The 12,327-nt window shown below is 35.8% G+C and overlaps 1 protein-coding gene and 1 long non-coding RNA gene across 2 annotated transcripts; both read left to right on the top strand.

The window, feature by feature from the left end:
- Positions 1-3,271: 3,271 nt before the first annotated feature.
- Positions 3,272-4,476, top strand: LOC145214749 (uncharacterized). The gene is made up of 3 exons (XR_013857112.1): positions 3,272-3,370; positions 3,539-3,662; positions 4,379-4,476. It is a non-coding gene; the product is annotated as an uncharacterized LOC145214749 (long non-coding RNA).
- Positions 4,477-5,761: 1,285 nt separating this feature from the next.
- On the top strand, positions 5,762-9,028 carry LOC145209302 (uncharacterized). Its single transcript, XM_080079567.1, has 10 exons — positions 5,762-5,951; positions 6,399-6,499; positions 6,556-6,657; positions 6,975-7,068; positions 7,164-7,264; positions 7,640-7,741; positions 8,034-8,127; positions 8,216-8,327; positions 8,424-8,485; positions 8,922-9,028. Exons 2-10 carry the CDS (start codon positions 6,437-6,439, stop codon positions 9,026-9,028), a joined length of 837 nt encoding a protein of 278 aa, XP_079935693.1. The 5' UTR covers positions 5,762-5,951; positions 6,399-6,436.
- The last annotated feature ends 3,299 nt before the right edge of the window (positions 9,029-12,327 follow it).

Raw genomic sequence — 12,327 nt, 5'->3', positions numbered from 1 at the left:
TTATGAATTAATTATATCTCTTGATTTAATGCCATTATAAAGAGCATAGGTTGTATAGGTTTTTGTCAAATGTACTTTAGTTTTACAATTTCGGAGCACAATTTGATAGACTGGGCAAAAATTGAACTGTCAAAAGCGTTAAATAAGGTTTGCATATTCATTGACAGTAACAATTTACATTTTATTAATTCGAGAAATACATTTGGAAAGTCATGGAACAAAATTATAATTAACTTTTCGAGTTGTATGTTTTATTTCAGAATCCTTTTTCAATCTCACTCAACTGGTAAACGACTTCGCTTACTTATACATTTATATTCAAGTTCGTAACTTTATCTACAAGACTAAGTCGTTTTATTTTCAAATGTAATGTTACACTTTTGCATAATTCAATACAACTTATTCATGTGTTAATCTATCAGACCCATAGTTCAACGCTCTCTGTTGACACGTGGTCAAGTTGTTTGTAGGAAAATTAGCTGCTGACCCATCACTCCAAAACCATGCTTTGCGTGCCTCAATAAATCGAGCTCCAACAAATAAGTTGATATCTGTAATTGTATTAAAGTTAGTTTCTTTGCATTTTCCTTATTTTATGTACCAATAAATATACATGTAACCTTCTTTTCATGCGGATATCGACAAAGTATGATCGGGCCAACCCTAGATACAAGTAGCACACTCTTTTTGGCCTACGAGTTTTCATCAGTGAAGCCTGTTATACGAATGGCAATGTTTAGATTCGCCAGACTACATCACGCAGCTGTTTGGGATTTGTAGGCTCAAAATTATTCCCAATGCGTTCCAAATTTCTAATACAATTTTTAGCAAAGTCAAAAAGATATGTAAAATCCTTGCTTACCGGGAACAGAGAAAGTTCCATCCTGTCGTTTATGCGGGTTTGTTGTGGTTTGTAGCGACGAATAAATATCAAAACTTTGCTCAACGTTAATTGTCCTCCAAGTTTTTATGGGATTACGTGCGGCGTAAAGTGAAAACCTAAGTTTGAGTTCTACAACAAAATGAAAGTGAAAGACAGAATGTTTTACACAAAAATGATCGATGTGTAGTTCTTCAAATTATTGCTTCCCTAATTATTTTTTAAACATAACAATTTAAAGATAATTTACAGCATAAGAAAAAAGATATTTGAGATAATAACCCAATATTGGTGCAAGTTTTTTCCACATACATGTTATGGTATCGTTGATTTCGCGTCGCGGTAAAAGCTGCTAAATTTCAAAACCAAGTTAATAAACTTGGTTTCAAAGTACAAAAAAGCATGCCTGGATCTGTTGTGTTGTCGCAATCTTTTTCAACGGTCACTTTCCACACCAAAGAAGTGCCTTTCTGACATAACGAGACTTTCACCATCCAACGCTCTGTATCACTGCAAACAAAGCAAACTTTCTATAGTGTTGCATTCATAGCAAAACGACAAAGGAGTAAGAAACAAACAAAGTGTCTCGTCCATAACGAGAACATCTACTTATGGTTGCAAAAATCTAGCTGGGTAGAAACTTTGACACAAAAAAGTTTCATTTTTGCACACTTTTTTTTGCTTTTATACGTTTCTTTTCTTCATTTTTTTTCTACGTTGCAGTTTATTTTCAATCTCGATAGGTTGGGATATTTTTTGTTGGTTAAAAAAAATATTTCTAGACAACAACACTAAGGCAGTTGCAACACGAAGGGGTGTGTGGCTTTAGATGAGTCAGATGGCGCCACCACAAAACCTTTCGTATTTCTGTTAGACTTACAACGGATCACCTAGACTTAAATCAACACACCTAACGTGTTGTGCGTCCTATGTGGCAAGTTGTTAAGCGAATACACATCGATTACCCCGGTAACAGCACACCTGCAGTTTCTTAGAACACACCGTTAGTGCCGATTAAACACTCGGCGTTTTAAAACTTGTCACACAACTTTCTTTTTTGTGTGTTACTTCTCTTCTTGTAAACGCGACAAACAAACGATTGATTGATGTTTCATTTTTACCTCAGTCCAGGAATATAGATCTAAGACTTAAAGCAACGAATACAGGGTTACATACCTGCAACAAGTAGCATTCTTAATAACCTAAAAGACAACCATAAAAAATAAGTCACAATTACAGGGCCTAATTAGTACTAAACACAGGGTATGTGCGGGAAAGTCAAAACACTAAGTGACGCAATTGTGCAGCCTTTCGAACCAAAATAATTTTTCTCTTTTATATCCCCTGTTTGTTTGAAAAAAGGTTTTGTATTTGGTGATCTACCTTGATGAGACCAGCTATTATTTCCCTAATTTTTTGTCAATCTCAAAAAACTTGCATCTGTTTCATCACACACAGCACACTGCTTGTTTGATAACATAAACGCATCTACCAGACCGTGGTTGAGTGATCAGTCTATGAGAAGGTGCACGAACAAGTAATTTGCATATCTCTTGTCTTGCAAGAACTTTCAAGCATGACGCACAACAAAGCGATATCTAAGACTTCGTCACGGGAAGTAATAAGCATCTAATTATCACGTAGCATGAGAAAACATGTAGTACATTTTAGAGGACGGATAAGTAAGGCTAAGTTTTTGTTGTTTTTTGGCATTGGTTATTAAAATCGTAACAAGACTGCTGCAGTTAATCTTAACGTTTTGAAAGCAAATAAAACATCTAATGTTATGCTAATATCTGACTCGTTTGTAGGGAATTAAAAAAGCAAACAAGATGTATGACGTCTTTACAGTTTTATTGCTTAGTGATAGTTAAGAACACATGTATTCCGATAAGGCAGTGTATTTGTTTTCATCTACATCTTAGGGTAAAATCAATAGCCATTTCTTGAAGGCGAATCTAATGTACATTGCATATAATTTGAGCTGAGTTAATTTACCAGGTGTGCTAAAGCTAAAATATGTCAGCCTGTCGGAATATGCTTGCTTTCCTGTAAAAGTGTCGTTTGTTACAACAGTATATTACAAAAAATTTACCCATCACAATTTGCTTTTAATACTAAACTATGTTTTTTGATGTAAAAGATTATTTTTTTGTCTTGAACTGATTCTTGCCATGAAACTATTTCAAACTATTTTACTGTTTTTACTCTTCTACCACGCCAGAAGCCAAACTGCCAGTAAGTTATTTACTAACATTGTGTAAATTCTTGACCGAAAATAATACATGGGCGAATTGTTTCTGCCATTTGCAGATTGCCCCAAAAATCTGGTGACTTTGAAAGATGTCGTCTATTTATTTTCAAGATATACTGTTGATGCAAATACAGCAGAACAAGAATGCTTATCACGGGGTGGACGACTTGCTGATTTCAAAGATGCTCAAACATCCCAGTTTCTAACATTCGTGCTGACGAAATTGTCGACACAAAGTTTGTAGCGTGAATTTTTTTTAGGTTTATCCACATATTTTCGTACAGACATATGAAAAGAATCATTTTTTGACAATTGCACATGCAAACTTCTATGTTAGTGGTTACAGCTGTGATTGGTAATTTTTAACAAAATTTCATTTTAGTTAAGTTATATCTATAATTTAGATTTGAAAAGACTTTATATTCACGATCTTCCGTTTGGTACTGCTGCGTTTTCTTTTAACAAAAACTCAGTGCTCATCAAAAACAACGTCACGCGACCAAAATGGCATCTCGACTTTTTTGACAGGTTTGGTATTTTAATTTTCGCTAATTTATAACAATGATTAAGTTGGGTACGGATATTACGTGTTTACGTTGATATACTTGCTTAAATGCAGATTTTTTGCGTCCGTTTTATGAATCAAAACCATTAAATAAAACAGCAGCTCAGGCGAGGAAGGTATTGCTCTTTTATAGCGTTTTCGTGACAAAATATTTTGAAGTGTTCAGTTTTTCTTGATATTTATCGTAACTTTTTTCTTTCATTGTCATCTATAGACATACAAGCACTTTCAATGCTGCCGATAATTTTGGTGAAACTGAAATTGAGACATAAAACCCTTTGCGCAATGTCGATGGAAAATAGAAATACGAAATTTGTAATGGTTACATAATTTGTCCAATTTTAAAGCAAGACATCGTTTCACAAAGCCTTTATGGGTTGTTGTAACTACCTTAGTATATTTGTCTATCATTTTTGGCAAACTCCAAAAATAATACCTAACGTCTCGAGATCAACATTAAACTGTAATGTAAAGGCCAAAATTGAAAAAAAGTATTGTGTTAAATCAAAACGATGTGAGCAACAAAGAGACTTTTTTATGTCAAAGTTATGACACAGTTTGATTTTTGCGACCATAGTTAGATGTCCCCGTTATCGACGCTACCTTCTGTTTTTTGCTTCCTTTTTTGTTGTGTTGCTATAAGTAGAACACTTGAAAGTAAATTTGCATTTTTTTGCAGTGATATAGGAAGTTGGTTGGTCAAAGTTAGCTTTTGCCAAAAAGGCACTTCTGTTGTATGGAAAGTGACCGTTGAAAAAGATTGCGAGGATGCCAAAGATCCAGGCAAGACCGAGCACTTGTTAAGTTTCAGAACTCGATTTCGAAGTTTGGCACTTTTTACCTTGATACGAAGTCAATGATACGATAACATGTTCATAGAAAAACATGAATCGTTTATTTCAAACTTGGATTCTCTGTAAATTTTGTGATTAAAAATACCTGTCGTAAATTGTTCTTTTCAAACAACTAATGCCTAAGACTTTGATACATATAGATAATTATTAATTTTGTATAGATCATTTTTGTGTAAACCATTTTGTCTTTCACTTTCAATTTGTTTTTGTTGTAGAACTCAAACTTAGGTTTTCACTTTACGCTGCACGTAATCCCATAAAAACTTGGAGGACAATTAACGTCGAGCAAAGTTTTGATATTTATTCCTCGCTACAAACCACAGCAAACCCGCATAAACGACAGGATGGAGTGATCTACGTTCCCAGTAAGGCATGCTTATGGTTAAAAGACGATTTTCAGCTATATTCCTTGCTAAAATGTGTATTAGGATATTCGGGCGTCGATACCCAATACCCTGTATCCGTACTCTTCCGATACTTCGGCTCTGTTGCCGTAAACGCCAATATCAACGAGGAAAACATGGGTTGGTCCCTCGTTTCTGCCACAATATTTTGCTAGAATCTTGGTACAGACTTTTTTGTTAGTCGCCAGTACATCACTACTTATTCTCTTGGTTAGAACGTTTGTTTTTCGTTATTGAGAAAACATAGGACGTGCCGAAAATCACCAGTATTACGACGATCAAGTTTTTGGGTGTTTTGGTAGCGTGCAGATAAAATTGTACGCTTAAAACTGAAAGTAAATCGATTCGTTTGTCAAATATAGCATAGCCTCCACTGAGGTCACAATTAAGTCAAGTTTAGGCCAGCACTATAGTGATTTACAAACGGACATCACACTGCTTCGAAATGGTTAATGTAAACCTGCACACAACGTCTAAAAGTGACTAGTATTCTTTAAATGTTTTCCAAGGAATTTGTTGACAAAAATGATTTAATAATTTGTGATCGGATCGAAGAACTTTTTGTTTAAAATATCTGTTATTGGTATCGAATTGAAAACTGGGTAGTAGGTCAACCATACTTGTAGCTAACTTTAGTTATGGGTGGGTAAAACTAAAAAGTCAAGCATTCAATTATTTACATTGGGCTTACTAACACATGTGTTTTACAAAATCATTCATTGTACAGTCATCAAAAATTTCGTATATTTTTCTTTAATCATAAAGTGCAAAGAAAATTTTACTACCGTTACAGATATAACCGTATTCGTTGGAGCTCGGTTTAGCGTAACGCGGAAAGCATGGTTTTGGAGTGATGGGTCAGCAGCTGATTTTCCGACAACTAACTTGACCACGTGTCAACAGAGAGCGTTGCATTATGGGAATGGCTGGAAGCAAACTAACAGGAATTGTACTGGCAGTGAAAACGCCGCGAATTATGTCTGCCAAATAAAACGTGAGTATGTATACGACATTCAGCCAAGCCGACAGGGCTTAGTTCGTTTTGGGCCTAGGTTTTCACAGTTGGTTAATTTCTAGAATTCATCGTCGAAAGTATTGATTCCCCACAATGCGACAAATGAACACTTTCGTTTGAGCTCATAGTCACAAAACGCTTTACAACGACGTTTTGAAATACGAAACTTGTATGTTTTGTGATACTGCACCCAGAGAGTCGAACCGCTTGCCATATGGGTCCAGGTTCAGTTCCGGTTTGACTTCCTGGTTGCACCCAATGTTCTGCAAAATATGACAAGTTTTTATGTGGCCTTATTTCAATTAAGTAAACTTCGTGTAAGCCACTGCTTCCTCCACAAACTCATAGTATAAAGCAAGTTTGTTTTCATAATTACAATTTGCATACAGATTTGTATGCTAATGGTTTCTTTCTTTGATAAGCTAGTTACTACAAAGGTGACGTCGTACAATTGTGATCCGAGCATGACGTCAATCACGTGGTCTGGTCTTTCTCAACTCATCAACGCATACTCGCTAAACCCGAAGGTAAAAGCACGTAATATTGCATTTAATGTGACACAGCTGAGCATGTTTTTGTTAAGGTTTTGATAGAGACTTCTCACGGACAAATCATCAAAGCAAAGTATTCGGATCTCAAAGCCAATATTTTAAACCTCACTTCGTTGGTGACCTACAGTGCAAAGGTTTGTGGCTTTGCGATGACTAAAATCAGTGTTTTATTTCCGGGTATAATTAGCACAGTAGTACAACCTTGCAAGGATCGAGTAGAACTTTGATTTTAAAGTTGAATATTGCAACTTCTTTTCTTTAATTTAGCAACCATAGGTGGGGTGTCTGAAACCAAGATCTGAAAATGTAGTTGTATTTTCACTGCAGCGCCTTAACATGTGCTACTAAGTCCTACATAGCGGTTTCAGGTTTATAAGTTGCCAACTGCTTCCTTCCTTTATTGTGGCACGTTTCCTGAAAGCTCCTTAGACTTTGTTTTTAATTCCAACAGGTTACGGTGTTGATTGACAGCTGTCCACCTAGAAACGTTACGTCATCGATCCAGTTTACGTCATTGGGGAATCTCCCTGCGAGTTGCTTTTCAGGTGGGAATTAATTTTGTTTCTTTTCTACTTTTTTTTTTTGTTTGTGAAAACTACGGTGCTGACACGGTGGAGTTACTGGCGCTATTTACTATCAGTTACAGCTTGGACCACGCCAAATCCATGCGACCCAACTACGACATCTATACATTGGTCTGGCCTGGATCAGTTACTCGGAATTCATTCTCTGAATCCACAGGTGGTGTTTAAAAAAAAACGCAAATCCACTAGTTGATCTATTTTTTTTATTCACAGGACATACATTTAATTCTAATATTGTTTTGTTTTTATTTGTAACTTTAAAAGAATATTACGTTCTGCAAAGCGTCAAAATTCTGGTTTTAATTTATTTTTATCCGTATTTTTATGATATTACAATTTATAACTGTTTTTGGGGAAAAAACATTGCTTGCTAGTAAACGGATTACATAAGGTCAAGCACATGTTTCGTTTAACACTATTATTGACAGATTCTGATTAAGGAAGCACTGCTAATTACTCTCATCAATTATCATTAATTATTTCTACTTTCTTATCAATTATTCTTTCACATTTTCCTATGTGATTTGTTAAGGTTTTAGTTGAAACTTCCCACAACAAAAGCATCACAACACTGTACTCTGAACAATCTGCCGGAATACTAAATCTACAACCCTCCACAAACTACAGCGCAGAGGTTTGTTGCAAGAAAGTAGTGTGCTGCATCTGGTATATGTTTCAATTTGTGCGAAGTTATCAGGTACAAACTAAAAAAGTAGTAATTTTCAGAACACTATAAACCAGACTCACTTTATAATTTGAGTTTTCAAAGAGTATTTTGTTAGTCCATAGTACCTTGACGCTAAGTTAAACCTGCATTACAGTAATTTTGCAGTTTTGCCTTCCTAAAACCTTTTACGTTAGTTTCTTTAACAGAATGTGGATTCCAGCTGTTAAAATATTTAATCAATATTGTGTTTTGATTGCAGTTAACAGTTTTACTCAACAGCAATTTTTCTACAAACGCAACTTCCAAAATAGTTTTCACAACGTTAACGAATTCCTCTGCCAATTGCTCATCAGGTAAGGTCTACTATGGAAGTTAAACAACATGATAAAAAAGTAGTTCATTATATGTGAAAAAAAGTTTAATGCAGTTGTACATTTGCAGGAAGTCTTCCCATGGGAACTTTAATTGGGATTATATCCGGAAGTGCGGCAGGATTTATTTTGATTGTGACGTTACTGGTGATTGTTTTCGTTTGCTGCTGCACGAAACAAAGGTTGGCAAAAACAAGCGACTGTTCTTTGGTTTATCATTTTATACCAACCTACGTAGTGCGAATAATAAAACAGTCTTTTAACGACATTTATGGCAGATCGAAAGAGCAACCAGTTGAAATAGATGGAACGGTTTCCGGGCTTCCAAAAACCATTTCAGGTGACTTGATTTAAGTTGACAAATTAACACATGAAAAAGTTGTAATGTTTGGAAAGTAAAAGTGTAACATTACATTTGAAAATAAAACGACTTAGTCTTGTAGATAAAGTTACGAACTTGAATATAAATGTATAAGTAAGCGAAGTCGTTTACCGGTTAAGTCATATTAAAAAACGATTCTGAAATAAAACATACAACTCGAATAGTTTTCACAATTTTGTTCCATGACTTTCCAAATATGTTTCTTTATGTAATATTTAAACTGTTGCAAACCTTATGTAGCCCAGTCTAATAAAAGTGCCCCGAAATTGCGGAAACCGAAGTACTCTTGACAAGAACTTACACAAGCTATGTCTTGTATAATGTATTGCATCAAAATAAGAGATAAAAATAATTTATCAAACTGATATAAAAATACTCAGTCGTATTGTTCCAGCAATATCTTTACCTCACTTATATGAGCTGGAAGGCGAACGAACAAGTTACATCAACTTTTCAAGCAACTTTCGTCCCGGAGTGGAACCGACTGTTTATGAAAACTGAAAGGCTTAAAAGCATCTAAATGTCAGTTCATGATTTGAACTTTATGTACAATATTTAAACATTTTATGACAAACCTCATATGTATCTGATGTTTGGAAGTTTTGTTTTCATTCTAAGCATTGTTTTTGTTAATCTCTCTGACATTTTGTTGCAAAAAATCACTGTCAATGTCAAATTTTCCCCACAACTGCGTTTACAAACTTCATAAAGAACACATCACTTTCTGTTAAGCCCAAATCTAAATGTGGAAAGTTTTAAAAGGCAATAGCAATAGTGGGGTGTTTTGTATTTAAAACAAATATCATAAGCTGGTTCTGTCACATGTCTGTTTGGAAATATATTCATTCTTTGGTTTATTATGAATTTAGATATGTATTAAAATAAAGCTAAGCAAATGTCGGCGAGCAAGATCATAACCTACGCTAAATTAAAAATCAGAGACACACAAAATGCATTAGGCAGAAAAAAATAGATTGTTAAATGTTGGGAGATACTAATATATACCACTGTTCCGATCCGCCTAAAATAATGGGCCTATTATGTACAGAAGATCTTTTTGTTGTCAAAATACACGAAAACAACGGTTCTCCGCATAAAAATAGAGCAAACAAGATTACATAGTAACTAGTTCGGTATTCGTCCGGCGCACAGAAGCAACACCAGCTTTCTTACATTTCTCCAAAGCGCTGTCAATCACAGAAGAATAAAGCAACGGGTTGAGGGCGCTGTTGATCGGAAGCAAAACCGCAGCTGCAAGCACATAAACGATATCTGACATTACTACACCACCCAGCGAAACATAACTTAGTATGCAAATCGGAATCCAGCAACAAAAATCCGTCAAAAGCAATCTGGATATTCGTTTCTGCATTTTGGCACTGGTATCATTGTTTCTTGCCTCAGCCATGCGATTGCTGCGTCGATAAATGAGGACATAAGCGACAACCATAAAATAAACAAGACAAAATCTACTGTGATTACAAACAGTGAGTATCCCCAAGCTGAATTGCCACTTGAAGAAAACAGTCTTGGCAAACACACGCTGGTTTTGGCGTAGTAACCAAACTCTCCTTTGATTAATTGCACGGACATGTTGATGTCGATGACTCGTTTAGCGTCGTGTCATGATAACACGGTGCTGTTGGTGGGTGACATTTGTTGTGCCAAAAGCATTGCAGCTTCAAAAGAAACAAAATCACGTTTGTGAACGAAATTAGGAAACCAGATTGTTGTCACAAACTAACCAGAGGAAAAATTAAGGATTGGAATAATGGCAATGAACAAAGAAACACACCAAGTAACAAAACACCCCAAAATAGTCCATTTAGGCCCCAGTAATATAGTGAGAAATAGTTTGTAGACAGATACAAGTCTATAAGCAGATATCAATGTCATGGTTAAAGCCGAAGTCGCTTTACAAACTTTACAAACTGTCCCGATTGTGAGCCACAACAATATACTAAACCATCTAATGCTTGGCACGAGCGGGAGGAAGTCGCTGACCAAATGTTATTGCCGTCAAATCAATCAAGCTTGTGGAGAATACTCTAACCAATTTGCAACACATAGCAGGTAAAGTTGTTTAATTGATCAATTATTGCCAACGAAATGATTTTTGTCGAAAAACTCTGATAAAATCCCGTAATTTGCGTTTAATCTTTTCTCGGGTTTATCAGTGCTCCTGTATGTTCGCAAGTTACTTATACTTCCAACTGTCTTGTGTGCTCTTTCAGAAAACACTAGTTTTGTCTAGATCACGTAAAAAGTATATTAGTCTTGAAGATGGGCTTTTCCTGATTGAATACCGCATTTACAATCACAATTATATTCCTCTACTGTTAGTTTAGCAGACAGGTTTAAAGCTTTTGGTCAGAATTTTTCTTTATACATCACAGCAACCACGGTTTTACCTCTGAATGACAGATTCGGCAATTTCCCACTAAATACGGGTAGAAAGTTGGGAAGAGACATCACAAATATCCTGCCTTCTTATCGCGTTTCCACAAATAACTGCCTCGATTAGAAGAAAGCTGTTAATAAGAGTCCAAAGTAGAGCAACCAAGCGACAAGTAATCAAAATAGTTCACCCTTCCAATACGGTTTTATTTTCTGTTATTGAACAGTTGGCAGATACGTTGTGTCACAAAGAACTCTTTTGTTTGTTTTTTACATTCCTGCACAACTGAGTACCAGACAAAATATTGTTCTTGATGTTCGTGGCAAAGATGCCGAGGTAAGGCAGCAAACGCTTGTGTTGTGTGAAAACGTCAACAAAAGTAATTTGCAAAGTTATTTTTCAATTTTGCAAGGTTTAGAAGCGACGGCACAAAATTAAAGTATGAATAATGTGACCTGAATCCAGATCAAATGCGTTTATTGTATCATAGATCACATAAATTTCTGCGCAAAAAAACTAGCATATGGACTTGCCCGCCGCCGGGAATTAGTAGGAAGGTAAGTGACAGCACACTTTTTAGTGACGCTGCTTGCTAAGTGTTTTAAACAGCATCAAAGTCATGTATGCCCAAAGAATTTTAACTATTTATACCTTAGCTTGATACATGAGAGAAAGCAGCTATTGCACGTACATCCTGTCTCAACATCAACAGCTGATCAGTAATGATTAATAACTACCGGCGAGGGAAAGCGGGTTTACTCAGTTGCGGTTAAGGTGGTTTGTTGAAGTCAATGGCTTCCTATTAAATGTATTATGCAGCTGCAACACTAACACTATTACCATGTTTCTATTTTGCTAGTGGACCTGCCAAAATCTAGTTTATGTTCCAATTTGAGAGCCAACAACAGGTCATGTTTTCTTGTCGCCAGCACAATTAAGCGCAACGTGATGCAACGATTTTTGCCGGCCCAGCGGGGTTTTGAGGGTGTAACAAATCTTGGGACACTAGTTTGTTACAATCTTGAAACTCTTTTTTGTGATACAAACATTTAACGTTGCACCAAAATAACTTGTCAGTCACAAAATGTTATCTTTTAAAATCACATATTGTTTGCTTAAGATCTTAGATTTTTTATTACATTTTAAGGCAAGTTTAGAATGTTCCTTAACATTTTAAAACCCCACTAAGCAGGCAACAGATTGTTGCGGCGCATTTTTCTAATTTGTTTTGACCCATGAACCCGCGAGGCAGGCGTTTGACCCATGAACCGCGAACAGATCGTTGAAAAGCGTTGAGTCTGACTGATGGAAAACAATCACGTTTTATTAGTATTCAACAATCTGGGATCAAATAGTTTTGGTAAACTTTTTTTTGATGATCCAAGATATGTATTGATTTTGA

The sequence above is a fragment of the Phallusia mammillata genome, chromosome 1 (assembly GCF_965637545.1).
Source record: "Phallusia mammillata chromosome 1, kaPhaMamm4.hap1.1, whole genome shotgun sequence".
NCBI lineage: Eukaryota > Metazoa > Chordata > Ascidiacea > Phlebobranchia > Ascidiidae > Phallusia > Phallusia mammillata.
The sequence above is the reverse complement of the archived record's forward strand: the minus strand, read 5'-3'. Positions and strand labels throughout refer to the sequence as shown.